Genomic DNA, 26,975 nt, shown 5'->3' on the forward strand with positions numbered 1-26,975 from the left:
GATTTTATATGATAATTATCTATCTCAATTTGGTAAAAGTAAAGTTTAAATAATAGTAATTGTTTATGTAAATGTCAATATAAAAATAAAAATTTAACACTAAATGTTGATGATTTAATAAAATTCTATCATAAATATATATGTATAAAATTAATTACATAGAGAAATTAATAATATAATACAAGAGAATAAATGGGATTATAATTTTTTATTTGATTATAATTTCATTTATAAATTCTTTCTTCAAGTCATTCTTTAATTTTATTTTTATGAATGTTATTTTATTTACAACTAGATTCCTACAATCTTGAAAGAATAATCTAAAGTTATTCTTTCTGCGCTTCTTTTTCTGCTTGTACTCGTTTCTTAGACCATAATAATGCTTTTGCTTCTGGATATTTATCAGCAAGGAAACTACGAAGAGCACCATATTCTGCAAGCAATCTTAGTCTAACATCATCGTTATTTCTAATACGTTCCATTCTTCTTTGATGTATAATCCAAGAATCAAGCTTAGTATAAAATGGAGGAGGTTTCTTTTTCCTCAATACAACTTTTCCATCCATTAGATATTGATTAAAATCTAAAATCTCGTTTGGTTTTATTTCATCTTCTGTTCTGACTCGAGCTGGAGAGGCGACAACGACAGGAAAATTGTCATTTTCTTCTCTAAATTCGACCAAATGTAATTGCTTCTCATCTGCCATTTGTTGGAACGTTTTCTATAAACATGTAATATACAACGTATTACTAACAAAGGATTAAAGATAATGTCGTTAAAGATTTCTGTAATTTCACCTGCTGTAAAAGACCCATCAAAAATGCTTTAACGATGTTTTGATAATTTATAGCACCTTCTACTTTAGCATAAATATCTTTTATACCAATCGCTTGACAACAACATTTTATTACTCTGTGACAAATGAGACCGTAGCCTTCGGGCATTTTATGTACGAATATCTTTGTCTTTCCACATTGCGTATAAAAATCGTGTATCACTATATCAACACAATTAATATATAAGAATAATATTATTAATACTCTTTTATATCACTTTAATTAAACTTGGTAATGCGTAAAAGAGATAAAAATATATTTTACCAGTATGATCATTGTATCTATTAAAATACAACACTTTGGTTGCAGCTTTTCTCTTAGCTGTATTTAGGGACTGTTTCATTTCCTTTGCTTTTGTTATGGCATATCCAGCTAATCCGTTTCCATTACCAGTTATAACCATTGAGCTAACTCTATTTTTACGTCCTAGATTATGAGTCATGGTGGATACTATCTTAGATTCCAGTACCCATGATTCAAAACCCTCAAATGTATCTAAATAGTAATATTTTGAGTTATACGTTAAATATATATTAAATTTCGTAAAAAGGAAAAAAAATCTTACCATCACCCACTGGATCAGGAGGACCTAGTTTCATGCCTCCGGGTTTATGACTAGTCCAACCACGTTCTAAAGAACTCAATTTAACGGATTTGCGTGCCGATATAGATTCACGTAATTTAATAAGTTTCTCTTGTCTTTCAGGATCCTCTGGAAATCTCTGTTGCTTTAATATTTCTTTTCCTCTGATAACGGGAACATTTAACCCAGGAAACTGTATCGGAATTCTACCCTTGCCAATAATTTGACCTTTATTTAAATCCTTTTTTCTCGTCAATCCACGTGCTCTACCTCTTCGTTTCCCTGCATTACTAACGCTAGTTACACCTTTCCATAACTGTTCGGCAGAACCTATATAATTGTTTAATTGTAAACATGAGTAAACGAAATAGAGAAACGAGAAATGAACGAACAAGTACTTACGTTTATTAAAAAATGTTGTACTCCGAATATTGTCCATTAAAGGAATATGAGACTTTAAAAAGTTATGTTTATATATGGAAGAACAAATTTTGCTACCTAAAAGAAAATAAGATAAGAAAATATTATCAATAAAAATGAGATAAAAAAATCTATACGCTGATGAAAACTTTTAAAAAGAATACCATTTTCCACGACATGATAATTTTTTAAAGAATTAAGCGTTCCAAATAATCTTAATATGCAAGACGCCATTTTCTTGATGAAAAGTGAGGTTAAGAATTAGAACCAATAGCTCTTAACACGACAGAAGCATAGATGGTGCTGCATTCTAGAAAACATTTTCGATGCGCAATTTATCACACAGATGTCGACCGTAGTTTCGTTGAAACACGAATAATTTCCAGTCAAATATAAAATTATTTTTCCCGCGCTGTTTCTTTCGATCAAAATTTTCCTCTTTCCATTGTCTCGAATAATCGAAGATTATAAAATTTGTAACAATAAGATTCGAGACTGATCTTCAAGAAATCGTTTTCGAGGAAGAGCTCGTGAGAGAAAATCGTATTTCATTCTCGAAAAAAGTCATCGGATAAAAAAGTATAACGATTGAAGGTTACTTTTGATAAGTGCATTCATTCTTTGAGATATCGAAACACTTCACCGAAGAAACAAGAGAATCCGCAGTATTGAAAACCGAATCCTTCGTTCTTCGTTCTTATATAAATTAAAGTTAACCTCGAGTTCGTGTTGATCATTCGCTTCGAAGAAGGAACGCGCAAAGAGAAGACTACGCACAAATCACGTTTCACATTACTTTCGCTTTCAAAGATACGGAACACATGACGAGTATTCCGAGGAAAGGGAAAAAGGTGGGGAAGAAACGTGTCTCCAACCGAGGAGCACGGAATATCGTGTATCGAGGAATATTTTATCGACGGCACGATCAGAGCTTTTCTAGCTTCGTTTCGCTTCCCGCAGACTTTCCCGGATCGGCGATCGTCTTCGAAAGAAATAAGGACAGACAGAAGAAAGGAAGAAAGGAAGGAAGAAAGGAATGAAAAGTGGAAGGGCGGCGGTTCGGTTGGAGGAAACGGGGGTGGGTTAAGGCGTGTCTCGATCAGCCATGGTAAGCGCTGATAGGAGAGAAGTAATGACCAACGGGACGCACAAGTGTAGCGGGCAGCGAATGATCGCGCGTCTCGGCGTGGTCGGTAGCGAGCCAATCGTCGTGGCTGGACACGCCCCATGGCCATCCGTGGCCAATAGCGAAGGCCGAGAGGATAAGAGACATAGGAATAAGCTCTCTCGGTGGGAGGGCGCATGGAGGAGCACATCGGAGAGTCTCTCGGGTGCCCCTCTCCACGCGCGGCTGTACCCACCCGAGAGAGAGTGGAAGCCCTTCTCTCACACGCAAAAGGGGACATCTCATCACGACTCTTGGTAGCAGGCACTTCTCCGTAGTGGGCACTCCACTCATCGTGTCGTCGTACGGGTTCTCCGCGAGAGCCTGTGGAGCCTCCGCTCTCGGGTCGGGTGAGCGTGCGAGCGAGCAAGCGAGCGAGCGAGCGAGCGCGAACGGCCGAGCGCGCCGGTCGAGTGGGTCTAAGCGGCCGTGAGGACCTCTCCAGGAGTACCCGACAGTCCTCTCCATTCATTCATCCATCCATCCACCCATCCATCCATCCATCCGAGGAAGCGAGCGAGCTAGCAAGCGAGCGAGCGAACGTGCGAACGCGCGAGCGAACGAACGAACGAACGAACGAACGAACGAACGAACGAACGAACGAACGAACCAGCCAGCCATCTAGCCAGCCAGAAAATCAACCAGCCAGCCAGCCAGCCAGCCAGCCCGCCAGTGAACCAACGAACAAAGTGTCAAGGCAAGACGAGGCGAGAGCCGGCTCAAGCCGGGTTAAGAAGCCGAGTCGAGTCTAGCCAGCGAGAGTCATTCAATCCATCCATCCATCCATCCAACCATCCAACCAACCAACCAACCAACCAACCAACCAACCAACCAGCTGGTCAACCAGCCAGCTATTCATCCAGCCATCTATCCATCCATAGAGCTGCTGCTCCTCTTCTAGCGAGGAGGAAGGTGGAGGCAAAGAGCAGAGTGGTGTACATCTACAGAGGGTCGAAGGACTCGAAGAGGGCCGCGAGTGATTTCAGTCGGTCGGCGGCCGGCCTTGCCGGCCACTCTGCTCCCTCCTCGGCCGCCGACCGTCGCGTTGTATCGCGTCGCGTCGCGAGTGAGTGTGCGAGTGCTCGCGTTACCGTTTGCCATCCGTCGTCCGGAAAGGGCCGACGACGGCATGGCGACGGTGAGAACAAACGATCGGTCAACGATCGGTCCGCGCGCAAACTTTTTGCCGTCATCGACGTCATTGTCGTCGTCGTCGTCGAGGTGAACGGCGTCTAGAGGTGAACGCCGTCGTGAATGCGTAGAAAAGGAAAATGTGCCGAGTGTCGTCGAGCCGAGGAGTCAGTGAGTGACGCCGATAGCGTGTTTTCGCGCGCGCGAGGGATCACCGTCGCGAGGATTACCGCGAGGATTACCGCCTCCGAGGTGAGCCGCTGCCCGCCGGCGAGCGTGGCAGCAGCTACGGTACCGTCGCGATAGATCGCTATCCATCATCCGCTTCCTCCTCCTCCGCCTCCTCTTCCTCCTTTTACTACTCCTCATGTCGCGCCGTTTTCGCGACTAGCACCGGCCTCACGATTCCGCGAAGCACGAGCTTCAAGTATTTCGACGGCGTCGGGCTCGCCGAGATGAGCGGTGGCAGCGGCGGCGGCGGCGGAGCTAGCGGTGCCAGCGGAAACGGCGCCGGGAATCAGGCGAGCGGAAATGCGACTACCTATCATCAGCATCAACAACAGCAACAGCAGCAGCAACAACAGCAGCAGCAGCAACAGCAGCAACAACAACAACAACAACAACAGCAGCAGCAGCAGCAGCAACAACAACAACAGACGCAGCTAGAACAGGCGAGTCTCCTGCCGGATTTGAACAGCATCGATCTAGCGATAAGTCTCTCGCCGAAGCAACACTCATCGCACGTGCAGGCCGGGGGCGGCGCTCACACGACGCCGTTCAGCGTGACCGACATCCTCTCGCCGATGGAGGAGTCCTATAGAAAGTTCGATCTCGTGGCAGCGGCTGCGGCGGTCGGAGTCGGCGTTGGCGTCGGAGTAGGCGTCGTTAGCCACCCCCAGGGCTCGCCGTACGGTAACGCCTGCGGCGCGAGAGTCGCCGGTAACACCGGAAGTTCGAGCGCGAGCAGCGGGAGTCCGCCGCTCCACGGCGGCTCGACGCCCGGCGGTAGCACGCCCGGTCCTGTTACCGGGAGCGCCGGGAACGGTAGCGCCGGTACCGCCGGCACCGCCGGAACTGCCGCCGGTGCCGGAGCCGGAGGTGCGGCCGGTGGGAGCGCCGCTGGGACACCCGGTATGACCGCCATGGGTAATCCTTACGCCACGATGCAGCTCACCTCGCAATATCAGTATTGTACCGCCGAACTTTCACCGTACCATCATGCCGGGCCCACCGTCGGCGGTACCGCCACTGTTGCAGATCCCATGAGATCTCACGCCGTTTCCACTCATCATCATCCTTGGTACGCCCCGGCACCGCCGGCTACCAACGATCCCCGTTTTGCCAGTGAGTACCTACTATCTAACAGTATGCCTTTTTCCTATGTCCTTCTTTCTGTTTTTTTTTGTTTGTTTTTCTTTCCTCTTTTTTTCTTTATAAGTATCTACTTGAATACGTATATACATGTATTATATTTTTCTTCGCGCGCGGTGTCGCCTCTCAAAGTCCATTCTCTTTCTTTCTCTCGTATTCCCTCAGACCGACGATCGGAATACTACGAAATCGCGCGCCAAGAAATAAATAACGCTAGCTTTATCCGGCCCACAAATTTCGCCTTTCAAGCTTCACAAAAGAACTTTCTTCTTCTTCTTCTTCTTCTTCTTCTTCTTAAGATCGAAGGACATCGTCCTTCGGACACTCGTTTCTCTCTCTCTTTCTCTCTCTGTATCTCTGTCTCTCTCTCGCACGCGCGACTCTCTTCGTCTCGGCTTAACGGGAGCCGAGCGACCCTTCCTATCGATCTTTGCCTATCGAGAAGTGAAAGAGCGTATGGGAGATTTTAGTTAAACAAATAAGCTCCGGTATCCTCGAGTAAAAGGGAGACTTAAGTCGAGGATACCGTACCTCGAGCACATCTCGCCGAAATTCGATTTTCTATAAACCCAAATGCACGGTGGACCTTCTCGAAAGTAAGTATGTTTAATTGAGTGGGCGCACGAATATTCCTTTGTTAAGTTTATCGAAAAAAAAAAGAAATGAATAAATAAGAGCAAAAAGAAGAAACAAAACCCACACGTCGTCGATCGAATTCCAAAACGTCGATCCGTCCAACGAGCTTTCTACGAACGCGTTGTTCGTTCGTCAACACCGATCTTTCTTTCCTATCGGAGAAGATTTATACCGAAACATTCATCCACTGACCCGTCAGTCACTACTTTTGTGTTTCCATTGTTCTCGTTCGGTGTCGATCGGGTCTAGGATAAAAGCTGCCTTTCATCGTTGCATCGTGAAAAAAAAACGATACGAGCCTGTCGATAGTTTCTCCGTTTATTCGTAATCGTTCATTTTCCACGATTCCAATCGCGTTTCAGTAACCGCGACGATACATATGGAGATAGGTAATATTTATACGGCTTTGAACGCGTTACAGCTTTTTCTTTTTTTTTTTTTCATTTTTTTTTTCGACGAAAGCAATTGGAGAAATTCCTTCCATAGGATTTTCGAAGGATCCTTGCGATTTTGATCCTCGCGGTGAACGCGATGATGCAAAACGCGATGAAAATACATTTAACGTCCAAGCGTAAACATATTCGAGGGTCGTTTGTTCCTGGATTCGAGTGGGCACTTCTCGGTTGTCCTCTTCCTCCTTCGATAAGAGCAAAGAGTAGATAATAATTCCTGTTGGATATCTCCTCGGACCTCCCGCGTTCTCGCGATGACGCGGCACTTTGTAAGCTGAAATCGTTCCTTTTGTCCGAACGGATGAACGGTCGTGGCGCGTTCCTTCCTGACAGCTTCTCGCTGACTGACGAGGGACGATCGGCTCGTTGAATTTCAGTAGCTACGATCACGAAACCCATGGGTTTCGAGTTCGTCGGCTCTTCCTACGAGTATTCCACTTTCGCCGTTCCTTCCACGAATTACAACGAAGGATCTTACGAACGATGACCTTCCACCTTTCGATCTTTTTCATTGAATACTCTTTCAATACTACTACTGTAGAACAAATTTCTATTATATCTCGATATTGTATTCAAGATCGAACGATGAAGCAGCGATATCGAACGAATACGAATTGTATTACGATTGAAAAAGTTTTATCCTCGATTTCTCCAATATGTTTTGCAGTCTCGCGGCTAATGGGCGCCGCGGCGGCGGGCGCCGGGGCCAATGTGGCCGGGTGCTCGGTGGGCCAGTCGATGGGCGACGTTACCAAAACCTCTGGCATGGGCGTTGGCGTCGGCGTCGGAATGAACGTTGGCATGGGCGTCGGTACGATGCAATTTCCCCTCGCGCAGAGGCGGAAGCGTCGAGTTCTCTTCACCCAGGCCCAGGTCTACGAGCTCGAAAGGCGCTTCAAGCAGCAAAAGTACCTAAGCGCACCCGAAAGGGAGCATCTTGCTTCCCTCATTCATCTCACGCCAACGCAGGTGAGTACTTACTCTTTAACTTCTTTTTGTTCTCTCTTTTTCTCTCTTTCTCTTTCATTTTTAACACTTTTCTTCTCTTACTTTAACGTCTTCGACAAATTTCCAAAGAGAGGATATAAAAAAATGTAGGACTCTTTGTTTTCACGACGCCTCCTCTATACCGTAGTTTCCGTTATGTTCGGCTCGATTCGACTTGAACTACGCGTAGCTACCTATACGACATGGTACTCGAGCAAGGTACCAACGTACGCATGTATGTACCTACCTCTACATACCTATCTACCTACCTATTTACGTATCTACGCTAGTACCGCGCGCCTAACTGCATACCTACTGCCTATAACGCGTAGGCACATCACCGCGTCGAGGATTAATTGCTGAGAGGAGATTAATTGCCGCAACCAGGTGGTTGATGCTGCACGTACGCGCACGCCTCTCTACCTCTCCTCCGATCGGATCGATCGACCTCCGACAGGCGTGGGTGCCGTGCCACGCTCTCTCGTGCTTTCCGTCGATGCCTTTTGTTTCTCCCTCAAAGAGAGAAAGAGAGAGAGAGAGAGAGAGAAAGAAAGAGAGAGAGAAAGAGACAGAGAGAATTACGAGGCAACTTCTGCCAAAGAAGTATACCTAGTCGTCGGACGCGCGAGTCGTGTGAGTACCTACCTCTACGAATCGATAAACTTGACTGCTGCTAATTAGAAAAATCTCTTGGCGCTCTTCTCTCTCTCTCTCGTGCTCGTGCTCGTTCGCTCGCTCTACCTACCTATATCGAGAAAAAACTCTTGACACTGCACCGTCTAACTGGATTAAGCGTACAATTCATAATGTGCATGCGATAGAAAAGTTACGGGAAAAAAATTGTAATTCAAGGCTCCGTCGGAAAAACGATCGATCGATGGAAAAACATATTTCCTGATTTAGGAAATCAATTTGGTAGTTTTTTTGCCAACGCATAATTTTCGAGCGGATTCTCATTCGTGGTTTTTTTTTTTTTTAAATCTCCGTAAGAAACTTAAATGGATTATGACGATGACTACTATGGTTCCATCGTAACGAGCTATCTCTTCATTGGACAGACAGGTCTGCTTGCCGTCGTCGTCGGTCACGTCGTTGCGACAGTCTGGCAACAATAAATAATTGTTGCGTAGCTCATTGGTCGCATCCTGCGTTCGTGCCACGCAGAAACGGGCTCTCCCCTCGTTCAGTCTATCGTTCCGTCTGCACTTTGTCTCTTTTTCTCTCTTTATCTCTCTTTCTCTCTCTCTCTCTCTCTCTCTATCTCTCTTTCTCTCTATCTATCTTTCTATCTGTCTCTCTCTCTCCGTCTGTCACTCGATCTCCGGCCTACCCACGATCCTTTTAATAAATGCCGACGCGACGACCAACTCGTCCATCCGCCGATGTGCGAACGTTAAGACGTCGAAAGCAATTCTTACGACCATCCGCAACGTTTAAGAAACTAAACATGGTTATCTTACCTTTACATTCTCTCTCAGTGGATTTCGTAATTCATCGTCAAAATTCGAATTCCTGTTCGTTCGAGAAACTATACAATCGAAAACAATTAGGTGCGTTCGTACGATAGACGCCGTCTCTCGATGTACCGACTCTCAAAGCTCTACTTTGGAAACTATTGACTTGCGAGTGCGATCGAGAGCGGAATCTCCCAAAGAAGCCTGATTGCAATCAAGCGCGGATTTTGAGCGTACCATGCTCGCGGAACGATGGTACATAAGTTTCGTTAACGAGTTTCAGACTCTCTCGATGGCACTCGGATCTCGCTGTAGCCATGAATGGCGGCCATGAAGGCCACGAGGAAAACACTACCGAGGGACGGAGAAAGTCTCTGCCGTGTGATGTACGAGTTAAATGTGGGATAGGATGAGAGGGAGACGATGGAGACTGGGAGCTGCTGGATTTATATACATATACATATATAAATATATATATATATATATTCGTGTGTGTGTGTATGTCTATTTCTTTCTCTTTCTCTCTTTCTCTCTCTCGCTTTCGCTCTGTGCACATCTATGTATTATACGTAGGTATATAGAACAGACTCTTGAACTTCTGGAGACAAATAGAAGCTAAACGAGCGGCTCGTCCCACAGTAACGATTCGTATTCTGAATGTATGTATAAACTCACACGCAAAAACTGGCAACACGCACTAGCGAATGCCTACTAACGATCAGGACTACTTGAAATCTACGTACAAAGTTATATCGTGAATATGCGGAAGAGTCAAACAAATTGTTACCAAGTTTGATCGTGAATTTGAAAAAAGAAAACGGATCGATTCGAATAAATTTAGATCCGACTCAGAGAAAGTTTCAAATGACTCGCCTCGAAATTTTTCTTCGTGTCCGATTTAAATGTAAAATACGAATAGAGAGTAGAAAAAGGGAGAGAGAAAGAGAGACAGAGACAGAGAAAGACTGAGAGAAGAGAGAAATGGGAAAAAGAGGGAAATAGAAAGAAACAAAGACAGAGAGAGAGAGAGAGAGAGAGAGAGAGAGAGAGAAATAGAAAGAGAGAGAGATTTAGAAAATGCTTTTACACTCACCCCTTTCCGAGCTTACGCGCAGACTTCGCACTCTTCCTTTTCTCTTCATATTTCTTTTATCCTAGTCCATAGAACATCTCTCTCTTCTTACGTTCTCTTCTCTCTTTCTCCTTCTTTCCTCTCTTCCTCTCTCCCTCTCTCTTTCTATTTCTCTCTCCTTCTTTCTCTCTCTCTTTCGTTCTCTCCATTGGCGTCTCTTTGACACGGAACACACAGATGCGTCCTTCCATTTTGCGCTTGCATTGTTACTCCAAGTGCAGCCCCCTATTGTTACAATGCCCGGCCACTCCTGGCATTGTTAGCAGCATTGTTAGTATTATCGCTACTGTTGCGCGGCCGAGTGGCGAATGGAAAGCAGAGGGCCGGCGAGCCAGCTGCTCTCCGTCGAGTGCCGCATTAGAGGCAAATTACGCTACCTCCGTTTTGGACCACCCTCCCCGTTCATTCCTCTCACCCCGTTCGTTCTTCTCTATTTCAAAGCGTCGAAAAAAATTGTACCGATCGATCTATCGCCATTTCGAATCATGTGTGTGTGTGTGTGTCATATATGTACACACACACACACACACACACACACACGCACGCACGCACGCATAGGTATCTAAGTATTTCATTGGTAGCAAAAAGAATTCGTTCGTACGTAATTCATTTTATACCCGAGGTTCAAAGAATTTTCGGAGATTAGCGTATTCGCGTTGAAGTCTTAGCTCTTAAACGTTTTTCTTCTATCATTTTTCAAAGATCGTAAACTTCTTTTCATCTTGGACGTCCACCACCATAACGTTGTACAATTTTAACATGGCACTCAAGTGAAACCCACGATAGTTACAGATCTCGTTAAATCGGGGAAATAAAAATTGAAAAAAAGGAGGAAAACGGTGGACGAAAGAAAAATTAATTAGAAGGAACAGGTAAAAGAAGAAAAAGAAAAAAGGAAAAAAAAAGAAGAAGGGAAAAAAAAAGTATAGCGAAAAGTCGAGGGTCTTTTAGACCCGCCGCTGGTAAACGAAAGGGCGACATTAATTAAAGTGCAACAGCGCGACGGGTATGAACAAAAGTTACATTAATAAAAGCCCCAAGTTTTGCTCGCGGGAGTACCCGTCTATATGTAAGGAAAAACAAATTTGCCGCGATGGAAGATTTCAAACTGTGCGAGAAATAACACACGTTTATACGCCAAATCAATTTCTTCGAGCTGACCTTCTTTCGGTCCAGTTCGTGAAATCGATATCACCTTTTGCTATTTCCTATTATTCTCCCTGGCCTTCTCATAACTTCCCCCTTTGTGAGAAGAAAAAAGATGAAAGAAATCTCTACGATATAAATAAACAAAACTTGACGTGTTACATCCTTATTATGTTTCCGTCGAGAAACGAGGCGAAGTCATTGAAGTCGAATTGAGAAGCACGAGGAGAACGAAGGAGAGAGAGAGAGAGAAAGGGAGAGGAGAAGAGAAAGAAAAAGATAAATGGAAGACAAAGAAGGTTGATAGAGGGCTCGTAGAAAGAGAAGAAACGGAAAGAGAGGAACTAAAAAGTAAAGGCAAAGGGTGTTGTAGGGTGAGTTGGAAAAACGCGAGGATCGTTCGCGCGATTGAGCCTCGAGGATAGTAATCATAATAATGGGTTTGCATACCACCAGAGTTCCTCTCTCTCTCTCTCTCTCTCTCTCTCTATCTTTCTCTCTTTTAGTACGAAGCGCGCGCACGTACAAGGCTATGTCTGGAAACCACCCTTGTGCGTATCAGAAGAGGGATCGAGTCCAGAGAAGAGAGGAAAGCGTGCTCCGCTTCAATACCGTGCAAACACGCTCGTCGTGTGCCTGTAAAGATCCGCGTAAAGAAGGATTCGATCGGTAGAATCCAAATGCGTCCTCTTTTTCATCCTTCTCCCGTTGGATAGGGAGAGATCCTTTCACGCGCGAAGCCAAGGACGCACCAGACGACGAGATATCTTTTATATATATTATATATCTACATATATACACGCGCGTGCTTTTAACGACTCTCCAACAGGACGATTCGCAGTCTTCTTTTGGAGACAAAGCTTTTCCAATAACTTTGTTATCGACCATTTTGACGTAGCTAACTAGTTAGGTACAAACGAGGAAGGAAAAACTTTAATTTCGATGTTGGTATCATTTTTGATATCGTCTTTTTCTTTTCTTTTCTTTTTTCTAACTCGAAGAAAAATTTATGTTTATTAAGCTTTATGAGAAAAAGAATCATACATGACGAAAGAAAATTTATTCGATAAAGATAAACGAAGTTATTATATTTTATGTATGCACGTGTATGGGTATGCATCATCTTTAGATATCTTTCCAACTCGAGGAAATGTTTATGTTTACAACGACAGAATACTGTCTATTTCTCTTCTCGTTGTATCAGAGGAAGAAGATTTGTCATGGGATCACAATGGAAGTAAAATAGCGTGGAGAGGAGAAAGAGAGAAAGAGGAAGCGAGAGATAGATCTTTAAAATTGAAAAAAATCACATCTCGGAAACGGTGTCACACGCGGCGATGAATTCGAGAGAGATACGAAATGAAAATTTCTTGGGTGGCGAAATGCGTGCGCTTAATTGGACGTCCTGCAACGCGTGCGCATATTCGTCGAGTGCACTCACGGCTCCCTCGCATAATAACGCACGCATGAATATGTCGTTGGCTTTTGCGGTCGGGGAAGAGGACTACCTCGGCTATGGCGTAGACATACCGGCAGTATGTGGCCACCGTAATTGCATTCCTCTTTCTCCTCTCTTTCTCTCTCTCTCTCTCTCTTCTTCTCTTTTTTTTTCTTTCTTTCTTTCTTTCGTTTCACCGCTGCGTCCACTCGTAGAATGGTCGATTTAAAATTTTATTAAAAACTTATTCGAGCCAGGTTTCAAGGCTATTATTCGATCATCCCTATTGTAAACTGATTTCATGAATCTTTTGGCATAATAGCCCTACAAATGAAAGCTCAAGGTGAATAGAGATGAAATGGATTTTTCATCGATACGTCAAAAATATCGAGTCCTTTTCTGTAACGTCGAAAGAAAGAAGCAAGTCGGTTCGGAGACCCCTTGCTTGTCAAAAGTCCCAGCGGGTAATCGGTAAGTCATCCCGGCCAATGGCATTGAGTTAAAACAACAAAAGGGAGGCAGAAGCGTGTTTGCTCACGGGCTACCACTCAGCAGGGTCAACACGGGACAATTAACAGCTTTAATCATAATTTGACGTTGGTTGATCCCCGGTATTCGCAACTTCATCGCTGCTCGTCTATATTCTCCTAACGAGAGGAAGCACAGAGGGCACCTAACCACTCGACTTTCGTTTGCACAAATGCCATTTAAGTCCGTATTTCCCTCGCCTTATATCCAATATGATATCCATAGCTATTTCACGCTTGTTCTCGTTCCCAATAACCAAATATCATATTTCTCTGTGAATTTTCGAAACTTCTTAAATAACTCGTTTTCTAATGATTCCTAATCGTCGTCATCTTCAAAGGTGTGTCGTAGGTAAAAGTCACGTCATTCCAAGTTCTTTCGAAGGAGGAGAATAACACAAGTCTCAGTCTCGAGGCTATAACGAAGCTTCAACGAGGCTTCTCCCGGATAATCCTTCGAAAGTTGGTTGCGGAGTGAAATTGCCCGAGGAGTTTAACTTGGATGGAGGGTGCTGCCGTAGCGATGTCGGTGGTTGTGTTGGCCGTTTCGCGTCAACCCCCGAATGTACGTTCCCGTAATGACGTTACGCTAACTCGATCAATCGTCCACTTTAAGCAACCCCTCTCTGGGCAACCAGCACGACCTTGCCTCTATCGTCGAGCACAAGCTCCAACAACTACTCGACGGCACCTGTACTACTCGTATCGACGTGACCCAGACGCAACTCATGAGCGAGTACATATCTCGTGTCATTCTATGGATCACTCGATGAACCACCATCGAAATTTATCGCCATTCGATCTATGGCGATTTATTTTTTCCGACAGAAACATCCAAGAGTCTTAACGATACAAAAGAAAACAAAATGATAATGATGATGATGATAACAACCACAACAACAATAATAATAATAACAACAATAACAATAATAATAATAATAATAATAATAATAATAATAATAATAATAATTTCTTATCATGACTTCGTCAAAAATAATCCAACCACAAAGTCGATCGATGAAACGGGTAAGAGAAAAGCTATTTTGTTGGGCGAGAACCCGAACCCGCTAATATTCAAAGAATTAGACAGACGGTGGTTGCTCCTTGAGATACGGTCCATTGCACCGGTCCCCTTAAAATGCTTTCATTGCTGCGTTCCTAGCCAACGACAATGGGGTTACACAGGGATATAACGTGGCTTCTGCGAGTTATGTTCGTTCGGGCGAGAGCTAACATATACCTACTACGTTAGTTTGTAACATATGGACTCGGCCACAGTAAGCTTGAAAGCTTGAAACTCTTTATTATCTAACTATCTTTTATTATCTTGATTAATTGTTGTCATCGATGCATAAACAGGTATATAATATATCTATCTACCTACGTATATGGTCAGGATGAAAAAGTATGATGAAGAAAATCTTGGTAAAAAAGAAAAAGGAAAGAAAGAAACGTTAGAGAGTTTGGCACGAAAACGCAGCGATGAAGGAAGAGAAGATGAAAAGTTTAGGTACGCTCGAGTAAACTCGTACGGGCTTCTCGTGTTTACCTTCGGCGTGCGCGCGGATCGAGAGCGCAAAAAGGGCACCGTCGAGCAACGGGGGGTCCGACAGCGAGTTTACTTAACACAGACAACGGGACGGGGGGCTTAGCTTTAACTTCCGATTAACTTGCGGGTTAACTCTTGCACAGGTAGGTAAATGAAACGCCTTCTAAAAGCGCCTCCGTAGATTGTGGTGGCCGTCGGTAAAAGAAAAAAAGGCCCGTCTCTCCGAAACCAGACAGAGAAAAAAAGAGAGAAAGAGAGAGGAAGATGCTGCTTTTCTTCTTACTACCGAAACGAACCTGCCCGACGGGCTTCGAACTAATTGCCGGAAAATGAGTATTTTATTGCTCCTTTCGAGTCAATCATCTCAAGTTTCCATCCTTTTCCGACCCTCACAAGGTGACTTCAATAGAATCTTTTTCGAACGATAAGGTGCGTTATTTTCTTGAAAAACTAAACAAGTTTCGATATAGGTATCTTCCTTTACGAATTTGCATACATACATACATACATACATGCACACACACACACACACACACACACACACACACACATTCGTATTCCGTTCTTCCGACATTCGTTGTACATATAAGTAGTCGAATGTAAGTGGGCCACGCGTGTTTATCGACCTCTTCAAGTCGGCACGGTGTTCCTCCTGCTGGCGTCGTTTCCTCCTGCCAACAGTGGCTGCTGCCTTTTGCCTTCGCTGCTCTTGGCCAAATCTCGACGACCTTCGACGAGTGGATTATCGGTGGAAAAGGAATTAACGAACGGGAGCACCGAGAGGTACTTCCATCGTCTAGCACCTCTTTGTGGCTTTTAGATAAGGTCTCTCCCTCTCTCCCTTTACTCGCTCCTACGTAAGCCTCCTGTTACTACTGCCGTTGCTACTGCTGCTGCTGGTGCTGTTGCTGCTGCTGTTACTGGTACTGCTCTGCGAAAGACTGTAAAAACGTACGTGAAAATTCCCGCAACCCTGATATTACGAGGGCTTCCAAGCAAAGGGTCACACGAGTGCTGCTCCTGCGTCCTTAAAAAGTATTTTCTTTCTTTCTTTCTTTCTTTCTTTCTTTGCTCGTGAGAGAGACGCCTTCTTTTTTTCTTTCTTGAAAATAATAAAAGAAAAAGAAAATAAATAAATTCTCTTCCTACGTAGAGAATATCCTGCTAGAAAATATCGCACGGAACGTAAAATCGATAAAGAGATCGTGCTTAGAAATGGTAAAATGTACTTTGAAATTGAAACGAAATCGTTTCGAGCTCTGGCATATACTACTACGGTGGATCGTTTCTCGTTGGATACTGGACGCGATCGTCCCTACTTTCTTTTCTTTTCTCTTCTCTCTCTCTCTCTCTCTTTCTCTCTTTCTTTTTCTCTTTCTCTCTTTCTCGTTCATCTCCTCCCTGTAGCCTACGTACACACAAGTTATATCCCTATCTCGTTCAACTTTCTCTGTTTACACACCGCATCGTTGCGGGAGCGATGAACGGACAGAGGAATGGCTGGGCGGACGAAAGAACGAACGAACGAACGAATGTACGGACAAACGGACTGACGGACAAACGAACTGACTGACGGGCCTTTCCCTTGAAATAACAATTCTCCCCGTCCATCTTTCGAATCTTTCGTTCTCACGTGGATACCACCGTGCAGACTCCCGTTTCTCGCCGTCGCGCGAACCAGGTATTTTAACGGAACTATATACCTTCGTTTGCTGTTCTCTTCTCTTTCGTGTTTTTAACAAAACTGAATTTTTTTTTAAGGAAGACGTGTTCAACGTTCAATAATAAATTCGTTCGTAAATTCGACCTATGAACGATAGAAACGAACAGATTAACAAACCGATCTCCGACGCTTATTACCGTACGTTCGACATAGTCAAGATTCTTTCTTCGAATCGAATGACTTGGCGAATATTCTTCGTAGAAAATGTCATGTGGCTTGAACCTAACAAAAAGAAGAAGAAAAAAAAAAAGAAAAAGAAAAAGGGAAAGGAACAAAATAATAAATAAAAGATTTATGTTCTACGTAACTTGTACGTAACGATGCATGTACAATAACGCGAATAACACGTTATATTATTCAAATTACGAAATGAATATCCATTAGCGATTAGAAGGAAAATGATATAACACTCGTGTTTCTTCGCAACACGTATCATTCGGATTCTGTATCGTACTTATCTAACTTACATACCATTCTCTCTCTTTCTCCTTCTCTCTTTTTCTTTTTGATCGGCGATTATCCGCTTATCGCCTTTTTCATAATGTCGCGCATTGTTTCGCTTTCAAAGAGGCGCGAAAGAGGAGAGGATTATGGTTGGAGAAGCGAGAGAGTCCATTGTTTCGAAAAACGCGATCAGGACGTCCCTGAAACGCAGGGCGCGTAATGCGCCGCATTGAGCATTAGAACGGATTATAATAAGGCGATCCTGTCATAAGCAGATGCCCGAATCCGATCTCTCTCTACACGCATGCAAGAGCCACTCTCGCTTTACTAGTTTTGTACTTCTTCCTTCTTTTTTAATGATTATTCTTGCCTAATTTCGCCCAATTATCAAACATCAAAATATCTATTTTATTTCTTTTGAAAATATTTTCATTTAACTCGCTCGTTAAAAATGACAAACTATATTTTTTATTTCTAAGTATTGTTTATCCTTCACTTCTCTTTTTTATAGGTATAGTATTTATTATATTTTTATAGATATAGTATTTAATCATAATTAGCCTTAGTCTAACTCACTTATAAGGAACGAATGAATTAAACTTTTTATGAGATATCGTTTTCTATTTGTTCTTCTTTCTCTTTTACTTACCACGAGCAATTACGATTTCCTTCTTTGTTTTCTTTTTTTTTTTTTGCTCAAAATGATCTTACTCCAAATCATATACGAAAAATGATGAACTATAGTAAGTTCTATTTGTAAGAACGAAAGAGAGAGAGAGAGAGAGAGAGAGAGATTTAACATTCGAATATAGAGCTTGCTTCGCATACAATATTCGAATGTTAAATCTCTTCCGTAGAAATAACAGACTTACGAGGTGGATTATAGGACTTGGGGGATCACAGACGCTTATGGTACGCTTTAAAGTATTTTCTACAAAGGGTGCTCCCTCTTACGAAAGCATCGTGCTCCTTACCTGACGACAGTTCGCGCCAACGAAACGTGCTCTTCTTGTTTAATCTAGAAAAGAAGAAAAAAGGGACGGGAAGAGTGTATCTACTTACTCACAAACGTCACAAACTTGACACGAGATTATTATATAAAGTGAAAATAATATAAAACGAACATTTCTATCTCTTTTTCTTTTCCCTTTATGAAATTTAATATCTAGACACGTAAAATTTCGTTTGTTGTTTCAGGTCAAAATCTGGTTTCAAAATCATCGGTACAAATGTAAGAGACAAGCCAAAGAAAAGGCGATGGCCGAACAGAACGCTCAAAATCAGGTAAGTTAATAAATATTTGTATGATTTTTTTTTCGATATGTGAATGGATCCAAAGTAAAAAAAAAAAAAGAAGGGAAATAGAGAAGGGAAAAAAAGAAAAAACAAAAAAAATAACCGGATAAAAAAAAAGGAAAAAAAAATTGTAGTCGTTCGTTTCGTTCGAAATCAATCGGTTAATTTCGACGATATATTTTTTACCTATTTCTCAATGGATCGCTCTTTGAAAAAACAATTTTCCATATAACGCGACAGAGACGCGCATTGGGCGAAAATATCGAGCACTTTAGGATGAAACAGCTTTAAATGAAAAATACTTGGCGCCATATAAATCCGGGTATTCGCATTATATTTCCGTTTCAAGAGGGGACCACTCGGCGAACTCGAAGCGCTTCCGCATTCATTTCGTTATGCCATTCAAAATTTACGAGCGATGACGTTGCACTTCGCCCTGCAAAAAACACATGCATCAGAGAGAAAGAGAGAAAGAGAGAGCGAGCGAGCGAGAGAGAGAGAGAGAGAGAGAGAGAAGAGTAGAGAAAACGATTTCTTTTTTCTTAACTAGAAAATGTAGATACCAAAAGTCTAATATTTCGTCCAATCGTTCAATTTTGCATGTAATCGACGCTTGAAAAGACGCGATATCCTAAAGAGATATCTCGATTGCGAGTTGGAAACGTGCCCTGTCTCGATCTCTTGTACGCATCAACGAATACGAATCGGTTGCCCCCTCCTCCGAAAGAATAACATTCAAAAGAAACGAAAAGGGCCTTGCGATCGTCCCGATATACGAAGATTCCTCTTTGAATATATTATTCCTTCACGTATGCGGGATCACGAAAATCTCTTCTCGTCGCGCGTTAAAATCAAATCGTTCTATCGCTATCTCGGAATAAAATTTCTAGCACGAGCTCAGTCGAGTATGCGTGTATGTGGTAGTAGGTATTACTAAAATATAAAAGATTCATTCTCGATGCAACTCATGCGATTTGGCTTGGAAATTATTATTGTCAAATAATTTTTCTAAACAGGCGATATGATTTGCAACATTTCTTTACCATCTGTGTCCATCGAAATGTCAGCAGTTACGTTTGCTGATAAAACGTAATTGACGAAGCGATTACGTTGTTCGCACGTGTCATGCTAAACGGCAAGCTCGAAGAAAATAATGGAGCGGTAACAAATTCGTATCGACGAACGTTTCGCGTGTTTTTATTTTCTATTTTTTTTCGTTTTTGTTTTTTATTTATTTATTTATTTTTTATCTAAAAATATGCTTAGGATAGATATGCGACAGCTAGATAGATAGATTCGTATGATTCTATGTATATATATATGTATATATGCATGTATAGCTATCTATACCAATGAGCCAGAAGTTCGAAAACGATTTTCATCGAAATTCGATGGCGATTGTGAAAGTCAACGGTTGGGAGAGCAGTAGGCGTCCAATAAAAATCCTCTTTTCTACCAGCCGCGTATCGCTTCGATATGAAGTGACGCTTATCCTCGCAGATTTTACAAAAATAACGTGTTTCCCGTGTGAGCGATAACGAAGTGATTAAAACAAAGGGAATAACTCGGAAAAATATTTTCAATATGCGATACCGTGTATGTATCATATTTGCAATTAAATAAAGATAATAACAATCGGCTTTTAATCGATTAAAAATCGTCGATGTTTTCTGTGTCATACTATAGATATCTAATACGTTTTATAAAAAAATTCTTAAAAATACTATCATAATACAGTAGCGAGAGAAAATCCTGAACAATTTGTTGGTCTCTTAAGGATCCAGAGAGATCCTTCGCTTTGGTAACGCTTAGGTAAAACCTTGAAATATCCGGAGCCTTTTTCCTTTCAATGTAACAATAGAGTCGACATTGTCACCAACGAGCAGTAAACATCTATACAGTATTAATGGTGCTGAAAGTTATCTACTGACCCGATCTGTCTATCGTTTCTTTCTCCCCTCGTTGGAGCACGCAAGGCCGAGCAACCACCCCATAATTTACTCGTTAGTTTTTCGTACCCCGTGGGTTCTAAACGTTTGGTGGCCGTCGCCCCTCTTCTCTTTCGCTCTCTATCTCTTTCTCTCTCTCTCTCTCTCTCTCTCTCTCTCTCTCTCTCTCTCTCTCTCTCTCTCTCTCTTGTCCGACTCAATTTCAATTCACGGTTTGTTTACTCTTGCCTTCTCCTACCCAACGACTCGCGCTCGTATCTCGATCTGGCTCGATGATACGTGTAATTGCAGAACCGCCTCCGCGGCTACATCGAACGCGTCCATACGAACGAATAGTTTACAGACACGCGCGCACACGTATCTACATAAACGTACGTAGACATACATAGACGTAGATTCTATAGCGAAGAGAGAAAAAGAAAGAGACCATCGGGCGTGGCCGTTACATCGACAATGTAATCGGTTGTATACAATGGGACAATTCTATCGACGCGAATACCAAAGAGCAAAGAATAGATACTCCTTACAAGGGACAATTTTCTGTGCAACGCGAATTTATTACTATCTATTACCCAAGAACTCGAAGGAAAAAGTAATATTATAAGAAACGGAAAATATAGATAGGTATTCGAGAAAGAATATATTTTAATTCGACGAGAATCGGACGGACGAGAATATCTAAATGAAACTTTTAATTATCTTAGCAGAATATACTTTTACGTGATATACTTTTAGATATACTTCTGAACGGTATGTTCAAATGCAGAAATTCAGGGAAAAGCGCAGTGGAATCTATGCTGAAATGTGCGGCGCGGAAAAGGAAGATAGAAAGGCCGCTGTAACGTCGACGGTAGCGACGGCGGTGGCGGCGGCGGCACCAGTGGCGGCGGCGATGGCGGCGGTATACTGCCGTCGGTCGGGCTCAGATTTTTCTCTTTTTTTCGTTTTATTCCATTTTCTCCCCTCGTAGCGGTAAAAAATTTCAAGTGCCTGTGCGAGCGAGCGCAAAAGAGAAAGAGAGAGAGAGAAACAGAGAAAGAGAAAGAGAGAGAAAAAGAGAGAAAGAGAGAGAGAGAGAGAGAGAGAAAAGGATAGAAAGAGAGAAAGAGGGGGAGGAGGAAAGGGTGGGGAGGGGGAGATCCTGCAGGGGTGCGCGGAAACGGGCTCTCGAGTGCCGGTCGCCATCTTGCCGTTGGTACAGTCACGCGCAACACCTGGATGCGAATCGGGATTACCAATACGACCATTCACATCGATCGACACCCCTCGACTCTTAGCGCGAAAAATCGTCGATCTAGTTTTTTGTTTTATTTCCAATTCGAATAGATTCGCGAATATCGGGAGCAATAAGTTTGGGTAGAAGTGATATATATATATATATATATATATATATATATATAAAAGATAGGCACGAGATGGGAGAGATTGTTCGATAAAAAATAATACCGACTCGACGAATCGGTATCTTTTTTAAAGAGAGAAAGATTTCGGTGGGCAGGCACTTTTGTAAAGATCGGGGACCGTCTAATGTAATTACATGTGCGGTAAAACAGCGGTTATTAGATTTAAAAACCACTTCCCCGTTTATAGAACCCATTGAATTCCATTCGTCGCGGAAACGAGAGGTCCCGGCAGAAATCTTTTAATATCCCTCCGCCTTCTTTGTTCGGTCGAAGCTTCTGTAAAGAGCCGAGATGGAGGGATGGTGAGGTAGGGTAAGGTTGGGTGGAGGTCTACCAGCGCAACCGAGGAGGTAGCTTTTAGTTAATTACATCAATTTCCACGAAGAGTGTTTTTCCCTGCAACACATTTCCTCGTCTGGAATCTCCGATAAATGGTTCGACTTGTTGGGGAAAAAAAAAAGAGAAAAAAGGAAAAGGAAGAAAAAGAAAAAAGAAATGCGTGTTCTTCGCGATAGCTACAGAGAGCTAGGTATATTTAAAGTCATCGATAGCTCATTCGCTCTTATTTTCCCTCCCACGTGAAAAGTCGATCACGGAAATACGATTGCTTCCAGTTGATCGGTAGTCGCTCATCGTCGCAACTTCGGGTCCCATTATCCTCTCTCTCTCTCTCTCTCTCTTTCTCGCCCTGTCTGTCTGTCTGTCTGTCTCTCTTTACCGTCTCTAGCGCTACTCGTCTCCTAAGCAGAGCTATTTTCGCCGGAAATCGTTTAACGCGCGTTGAAGTGGCTAAAGTGGCGTGACGCGTGACGCGCGCGCGGACCGTCATGCGTTTAACGTAATCGTCACTTTGTCAGCGTGAAGTGCATGGGCATGCCTGCACTTACGTCGTAACGTTCAACGTGTGTCCAAGCTAAGTTGGTAGCGGGGCTCTTGAGGTTCCTATCGACCTCGTAATTCTCTATCTCCCTCTCCCTTTGTCTCTTTCTCTCTCTCTCTCTCTCTCTTTCTCGCTTGACTTCCTATCGCGACGTAAATTCCATGGTACGATACAAATGGAAGTTTTCGATCGGTCGTCGTTGAAGAGGAGTAGAAAGTATGGACGAAGGAAAAAAAAAGTTTTAGCTTGATTTTTTGGAGCGATTATATTATTAAAAGCGCGTAGCTTGGTCGTCCGGGAGATCGAAGAGGAATGTCGTGTAGCGAGTGTTGATACAGCTGAGTGGTCGTCTCGGCAGGTACTCGGTTGTTGGCTCGCTTCGGCTTCTGTTTGGCATGCCAGCGGTAAGCGTAAAACGTAGAGGCGGTCGACGGTAGCAGCAGCGTTGTGCTGCGTAGTGTTTGTTCGCGAGGTGAGGTTTCAGTTCGCTGAATTTCGAATTAGTCGGTTAGCTATCCGTTGTAGGATAGCAATGGGCGCGATAGCTAGCTAGCTAGCTAGCTATCTAGCTAGCTAGATAGATAGATAGATAGATAGATAGAGAAAGGTTGTTGGAAGGTTGAAGGAGAGGACAAGTGGTAAAAGACAATACGCGTGTGTTTCAGAGCGCGAGCTCGCCACGGCGGGTAGCGGTGCCGGTACTGGTGAAGGACGGGAAGCCCTGCGGGAGCGGAGGCGGAGGCGGCAACGAGGGTAGCCGCGGCGGGCCTAGCGCCGCCCTGGCGAGCCCCGCACCCCACATGACGGCGGCCTCGAGTCCCCACGGCTCGCACCACGCCGCCTCCTCCTCGGTGTCGCATCATTCGGTGGTGGGAGTGAGTCACGTGATGACCTCCAGCCAGAGCCTCCAGCATTGCTCTTACACGCGGACGGGAGCCCAGCAGAGCATGCAACAGCAGCAGCAACCGCAGTGCGGCGCTTATCTGCCCTTGCAGAGCCGGGCTTGGTAGTGCGCGCCATCCGCGGCGGGGGCCGCGGCCTACGCCAATCCCTCCGTTACGGGCCCATGGACCCTCGCCGCGGATACTGCAGCTGCCTGGTACTCCATTCCCGACGACAGCAACTAAAGGACGAATGGAACGGACCGCGACCAATCGTCTTTGATATCGATCGATTCCCCTCGATCGATTCCTGATCAACGTAATTTTTTATCCGACTCTACTACGGCCTTCCCTTACGAAGTCTAGTAGACGTAAGACATACGATTTTCGCGGCCCGCTCTTCAAGGACCTTTGCAACGATCTTGCCTCGTCGATATTATCGGGAATGATCTAAGAACGGAGGATGTGCGCGAATTATTTCTTCTCGGACGTTAAAAAGTCGCATGGTGATTTTAGTGGAAGAAAAAAAAAAAAAAACGCCGACCCGAAAAACGCGCGAGTGAACGGACAAACAAGATAGAATATCTAATAATCGTTTACTTTACCCTACGCCTACCTACCAATGGTTTCACGTGCGTCATCACCAAAGTTCGATCGAACGGCGATCTCGTAGAGACTTAGCCATCGATCGTTCGTCGATTATGTGAGATAAACGGCGATGACGAGCCAAATGTAAATTTCGCTTAGATGCGAATGCAAACAACATCAGCCATCGTTTTTACGTGTACGTCGCAAAAGAAGCTTTGTTACAAGTCGACCTTTCAATCGGCGATAAAGGATCTACCTAATTTTTAAGAGCCTGTCCTTTAGCATAAATTAGTTTTTGATCTTTCTGAAAAAATCGGAGATGTTGTAAACAAAGTACTCCGCGTTCTTTAACGAAAGATCAAAAGTTCTTTTTTTCTTTTCTCTTTTCAAAAAGAAAAAAGAAAATCCCTTCCGTTTCATTTTCTTTTTCGTAAAGATTTGCAAAACTCTGAGAAGGACGAACATCCCGTTTTATATCGCAATGTTCCAATTTACTTGTCTCAAAGGCACGAACGAAGGTATCGATTTCAATTACGCGAAACCGTACACCCAGTGTCGGCACATTCACTGACTCGATTTCACCGAACGCGGAACGCGAGACGCACTCGTTCGACATTGTTGCATCGGTGAATACAGGAGTCCCACGAGCCTGTTGCCAACGCAACCCGTCTGCTTTGTGTCGCTAATCGAGTCGATCTAATTGAAATCCAAATTTGCTTTGATTGCCACTCCAACGTTAGCGGAGTTAACCGTTGGCGCTCATCGATCCCCATCTAACACTACAATCTGTATGAAATTCTCGACGTATATTTTTTTTATTTTCTCTCCCTCCATCTTCCATCCATCCAAAAAAAGTTCTTCTTTATGTCCGTTCCAACTTATTTGTTATTCGAGAATCATTCGCGTAAAGAGAATTTTTCCCATTAATTTTTTTCAACGTAATCAGGACGTCGAACATTTTCGAGATACTATTCATCGAAAACTCGACCGTGCGAAATTCAACAATGAAGAAGAAGAAGAAGAAGAAGGAGAGGAAGAGGAAGAGGAGGAGGAGGAGGAGGAGGAGAATAAGAAGAGGAAGAAAGAGAAGAAGAAGAAAAAAAAAAGAGAGATATTCTCGCAAGGTAGAAGGCAAGCTTTTTCAAAAGCGACTAAGTCACGTCGATCGTGGCCGTCGCGCGAGAATTTTTTCGACGAAGCTTGACGCAACCGATTCTGAATATGTCTATCCATGAGGGATTTCTTTAGAATCGCGTCTACTTCGCACTTCACCTTCCCCTATCTCTTTCCCCTTTTTCTTTCTTCCTTGAAAGCACATGTTCGCAGCAACTACCGTTGAAGAGAAAGAGAAGGGAAAGAAATCGCGTAGATGCCATGGTAGATACATATAATTTATTCGTTTCAACGGACCGCGTCGATAGAAACTAGAGAAAGAAAGGAAGAGAGAGAGAGAAAGAGAGAGAATGTTCGCACTAACTCGCACGCTAACACTTTCCTTTTCCACTTTTTTTTCTTGCGAAAGCACACGTACGCGAGATAAAAAGCTAGAAGAAGACAAAAATCCATCTTTTTCTTCTTTACGCTAGCGAACGCGAGAGACTAGAAAGAAAAAGGGAAAGAAATAAAGAGAGAGAGAGAGAGAGAGAGAATGAGTGAAAGGGAGGGAGGGTAGGAGAAGAAGAGAAAGCGGAGGGGACGAGAACGTTTCGCGTTCGTGCCACGTACTGTGATAACGAGGTCACAGATGAGGACTTAAGGCGAATGTAAATATACGCTTAGGGAGCATAGGTACACGTGCGGTCGCGCGCACAAAGAATATACGGACGCTCGTACATACGTTACACACATACACGTACATACACCCACAGAATTATACATACAGACGCACAATTGTATGCTTGCTCGCAAGCAACCGAACAAGCAAGCACGCGAGAGAGAAAGAGACGCATACACACGTACACATGAACACGCGCGCACACATACCCACTCATGCAAAACGGGGAGACTACTCTTTCGCGGTGCATCACAGAGTTGATATTTTTTTTTTTTCTTTTCTTTTCTTTTTCCAACTTTTTTTCTCGTAAAGATTTTAAACCGACTTACAGAAGCGCGTCGTTTGCACATTGTAACAACGAATTTCAGAAAGGAAGAAAAAAGAAAGAGAAAATAAATGAGAAGTTTATTATTGTATTAATGAAAAATAATTAAAAAAAAAAAAAATAAATAAATAAATAAAAACAAAAACCGCTAGAAAACGAGCATTATCGACATTAAGATAATTGATTTAAACGAAGCAAAGAAACAACGCAGAACAAAATAAATAAATAAATAAATAAATAAATAAATAAAAAAAGAGGTAAAAGGCACACATCGATCGATGATAGCAAGTAGAAGGTGTGACGGTGATGAAGATTTAGAGATTATTATAAAAAGTTTTGTAAATAAACAACAGAGATATTAATAAAACGATACTTATGCAAACATCGAAAATACTGTTTCTTTTTTTGTCTTCACATTTCTTACCCTTTATCCTTATGTACATATACACATATATATATACATATATATATGTATGTATATCGAATCGAAGAAAGAAGAAAAGAAAATAGAGATTACTTAAGTCGATGACAAAATTTGTTTCTTTAATCGAGTCAAAAAAACAAATAAAAAGAATAAAAGTAATAGTAATGAAAAATAAAACTGTGTTCATTAAAGTTCTCGGTAAATTTTCCAAACGGAAAGTCATTCGAAAGAAGGCATCGAGGTAGGAACACCATGGAAACGCCCTTTCAAGAGAGAGAGAGAGAGAGAGAGAAAGGGAAAGAGTACGAGAGATCTCATCGAGGATGAGGACGAGGACGAGGACGAGAGCAAAGCGGTAAGAGAGACTACAGCAACACCGAGAAAAAGCTTAATGCCGTATACGCTGTTGGCCCCGTAACGTCGTAACCCCCTTGCTAAAAGAGAAAAGGGCGCTTCGTAG

General features: G+C 43.1%; 2 protein-coding genes across 2 annotated transcripts; one reads left to right on the forward strand and one right to left on the reverse strand.

The window, feature by feature from the left end:
- Positions 1 to 189: 189 nt before the first annotated feature.
- LOC127064293 (28S ribosomal protein S5, mitochondrial) lies at positions 190 to 2,793 on the reverse strand. Its single transcript, XM_050995198.1, has 6 exons — positions 2,005 to 2,793; positions 1,823 to 1,918; positions 1,403 to 1,750; positions 1,102 to 1,332; positions 799 to 998; positions 190 to 722 (listed from the first exon to the last, which is right to left on the reverse strand). The coding sequence occupies exons 1-6, from the start codon at positions 2,072 to 2,074 to the stop codon at positions 327 to 329; spliced, it is 1,341 nt and encodes a 446-aa protein (XP_050851155.1). The 5' UTR covers positions 2,075 to 2,793; the 3' UTR covers positions 190 to 326.
- A 369-nt stretch (positions 2,794 to 3,162) lies between these two features.
- On the forward strand, positions 3,163 to 26,482 carry LOC127067441 (homeobox protein Nkx-2.4). Its single transcript, XM_051002782.1, has 4 exons — positions 3,163 to 5,480; positions 7,263 to 7,564; positions 18,193 to 18,279; positions 23,189 to 26,482. Exons 1-4 carry the CDS (start codon positions 4,592 to 4,594, stop codon positions 23,531 to 23,533), a joined length of 1,623 nt encoding a protein of 540 aa, XP_050858739.1. The 5' UTR covers positions 3,163 to 4,591; the 3' UTR covers positions 23,534 to 26,482.
- Positions 26,483 to 26,975: the final 493 nt, after the last annotated feature.

Source organism: Vespula vulgaris, chromosome 1 (genome assembly GCF_905475345.1).
Source record: "Vespula vulgaris chromosome 1, iyVesVulg1.1, whole genome shotgun sequence".
NCBI lineage: Eukaryota > Metazoa > Arthropoda > Insecta > Hymenoptera > Vespidae > Vespula > Vespula vulgaris.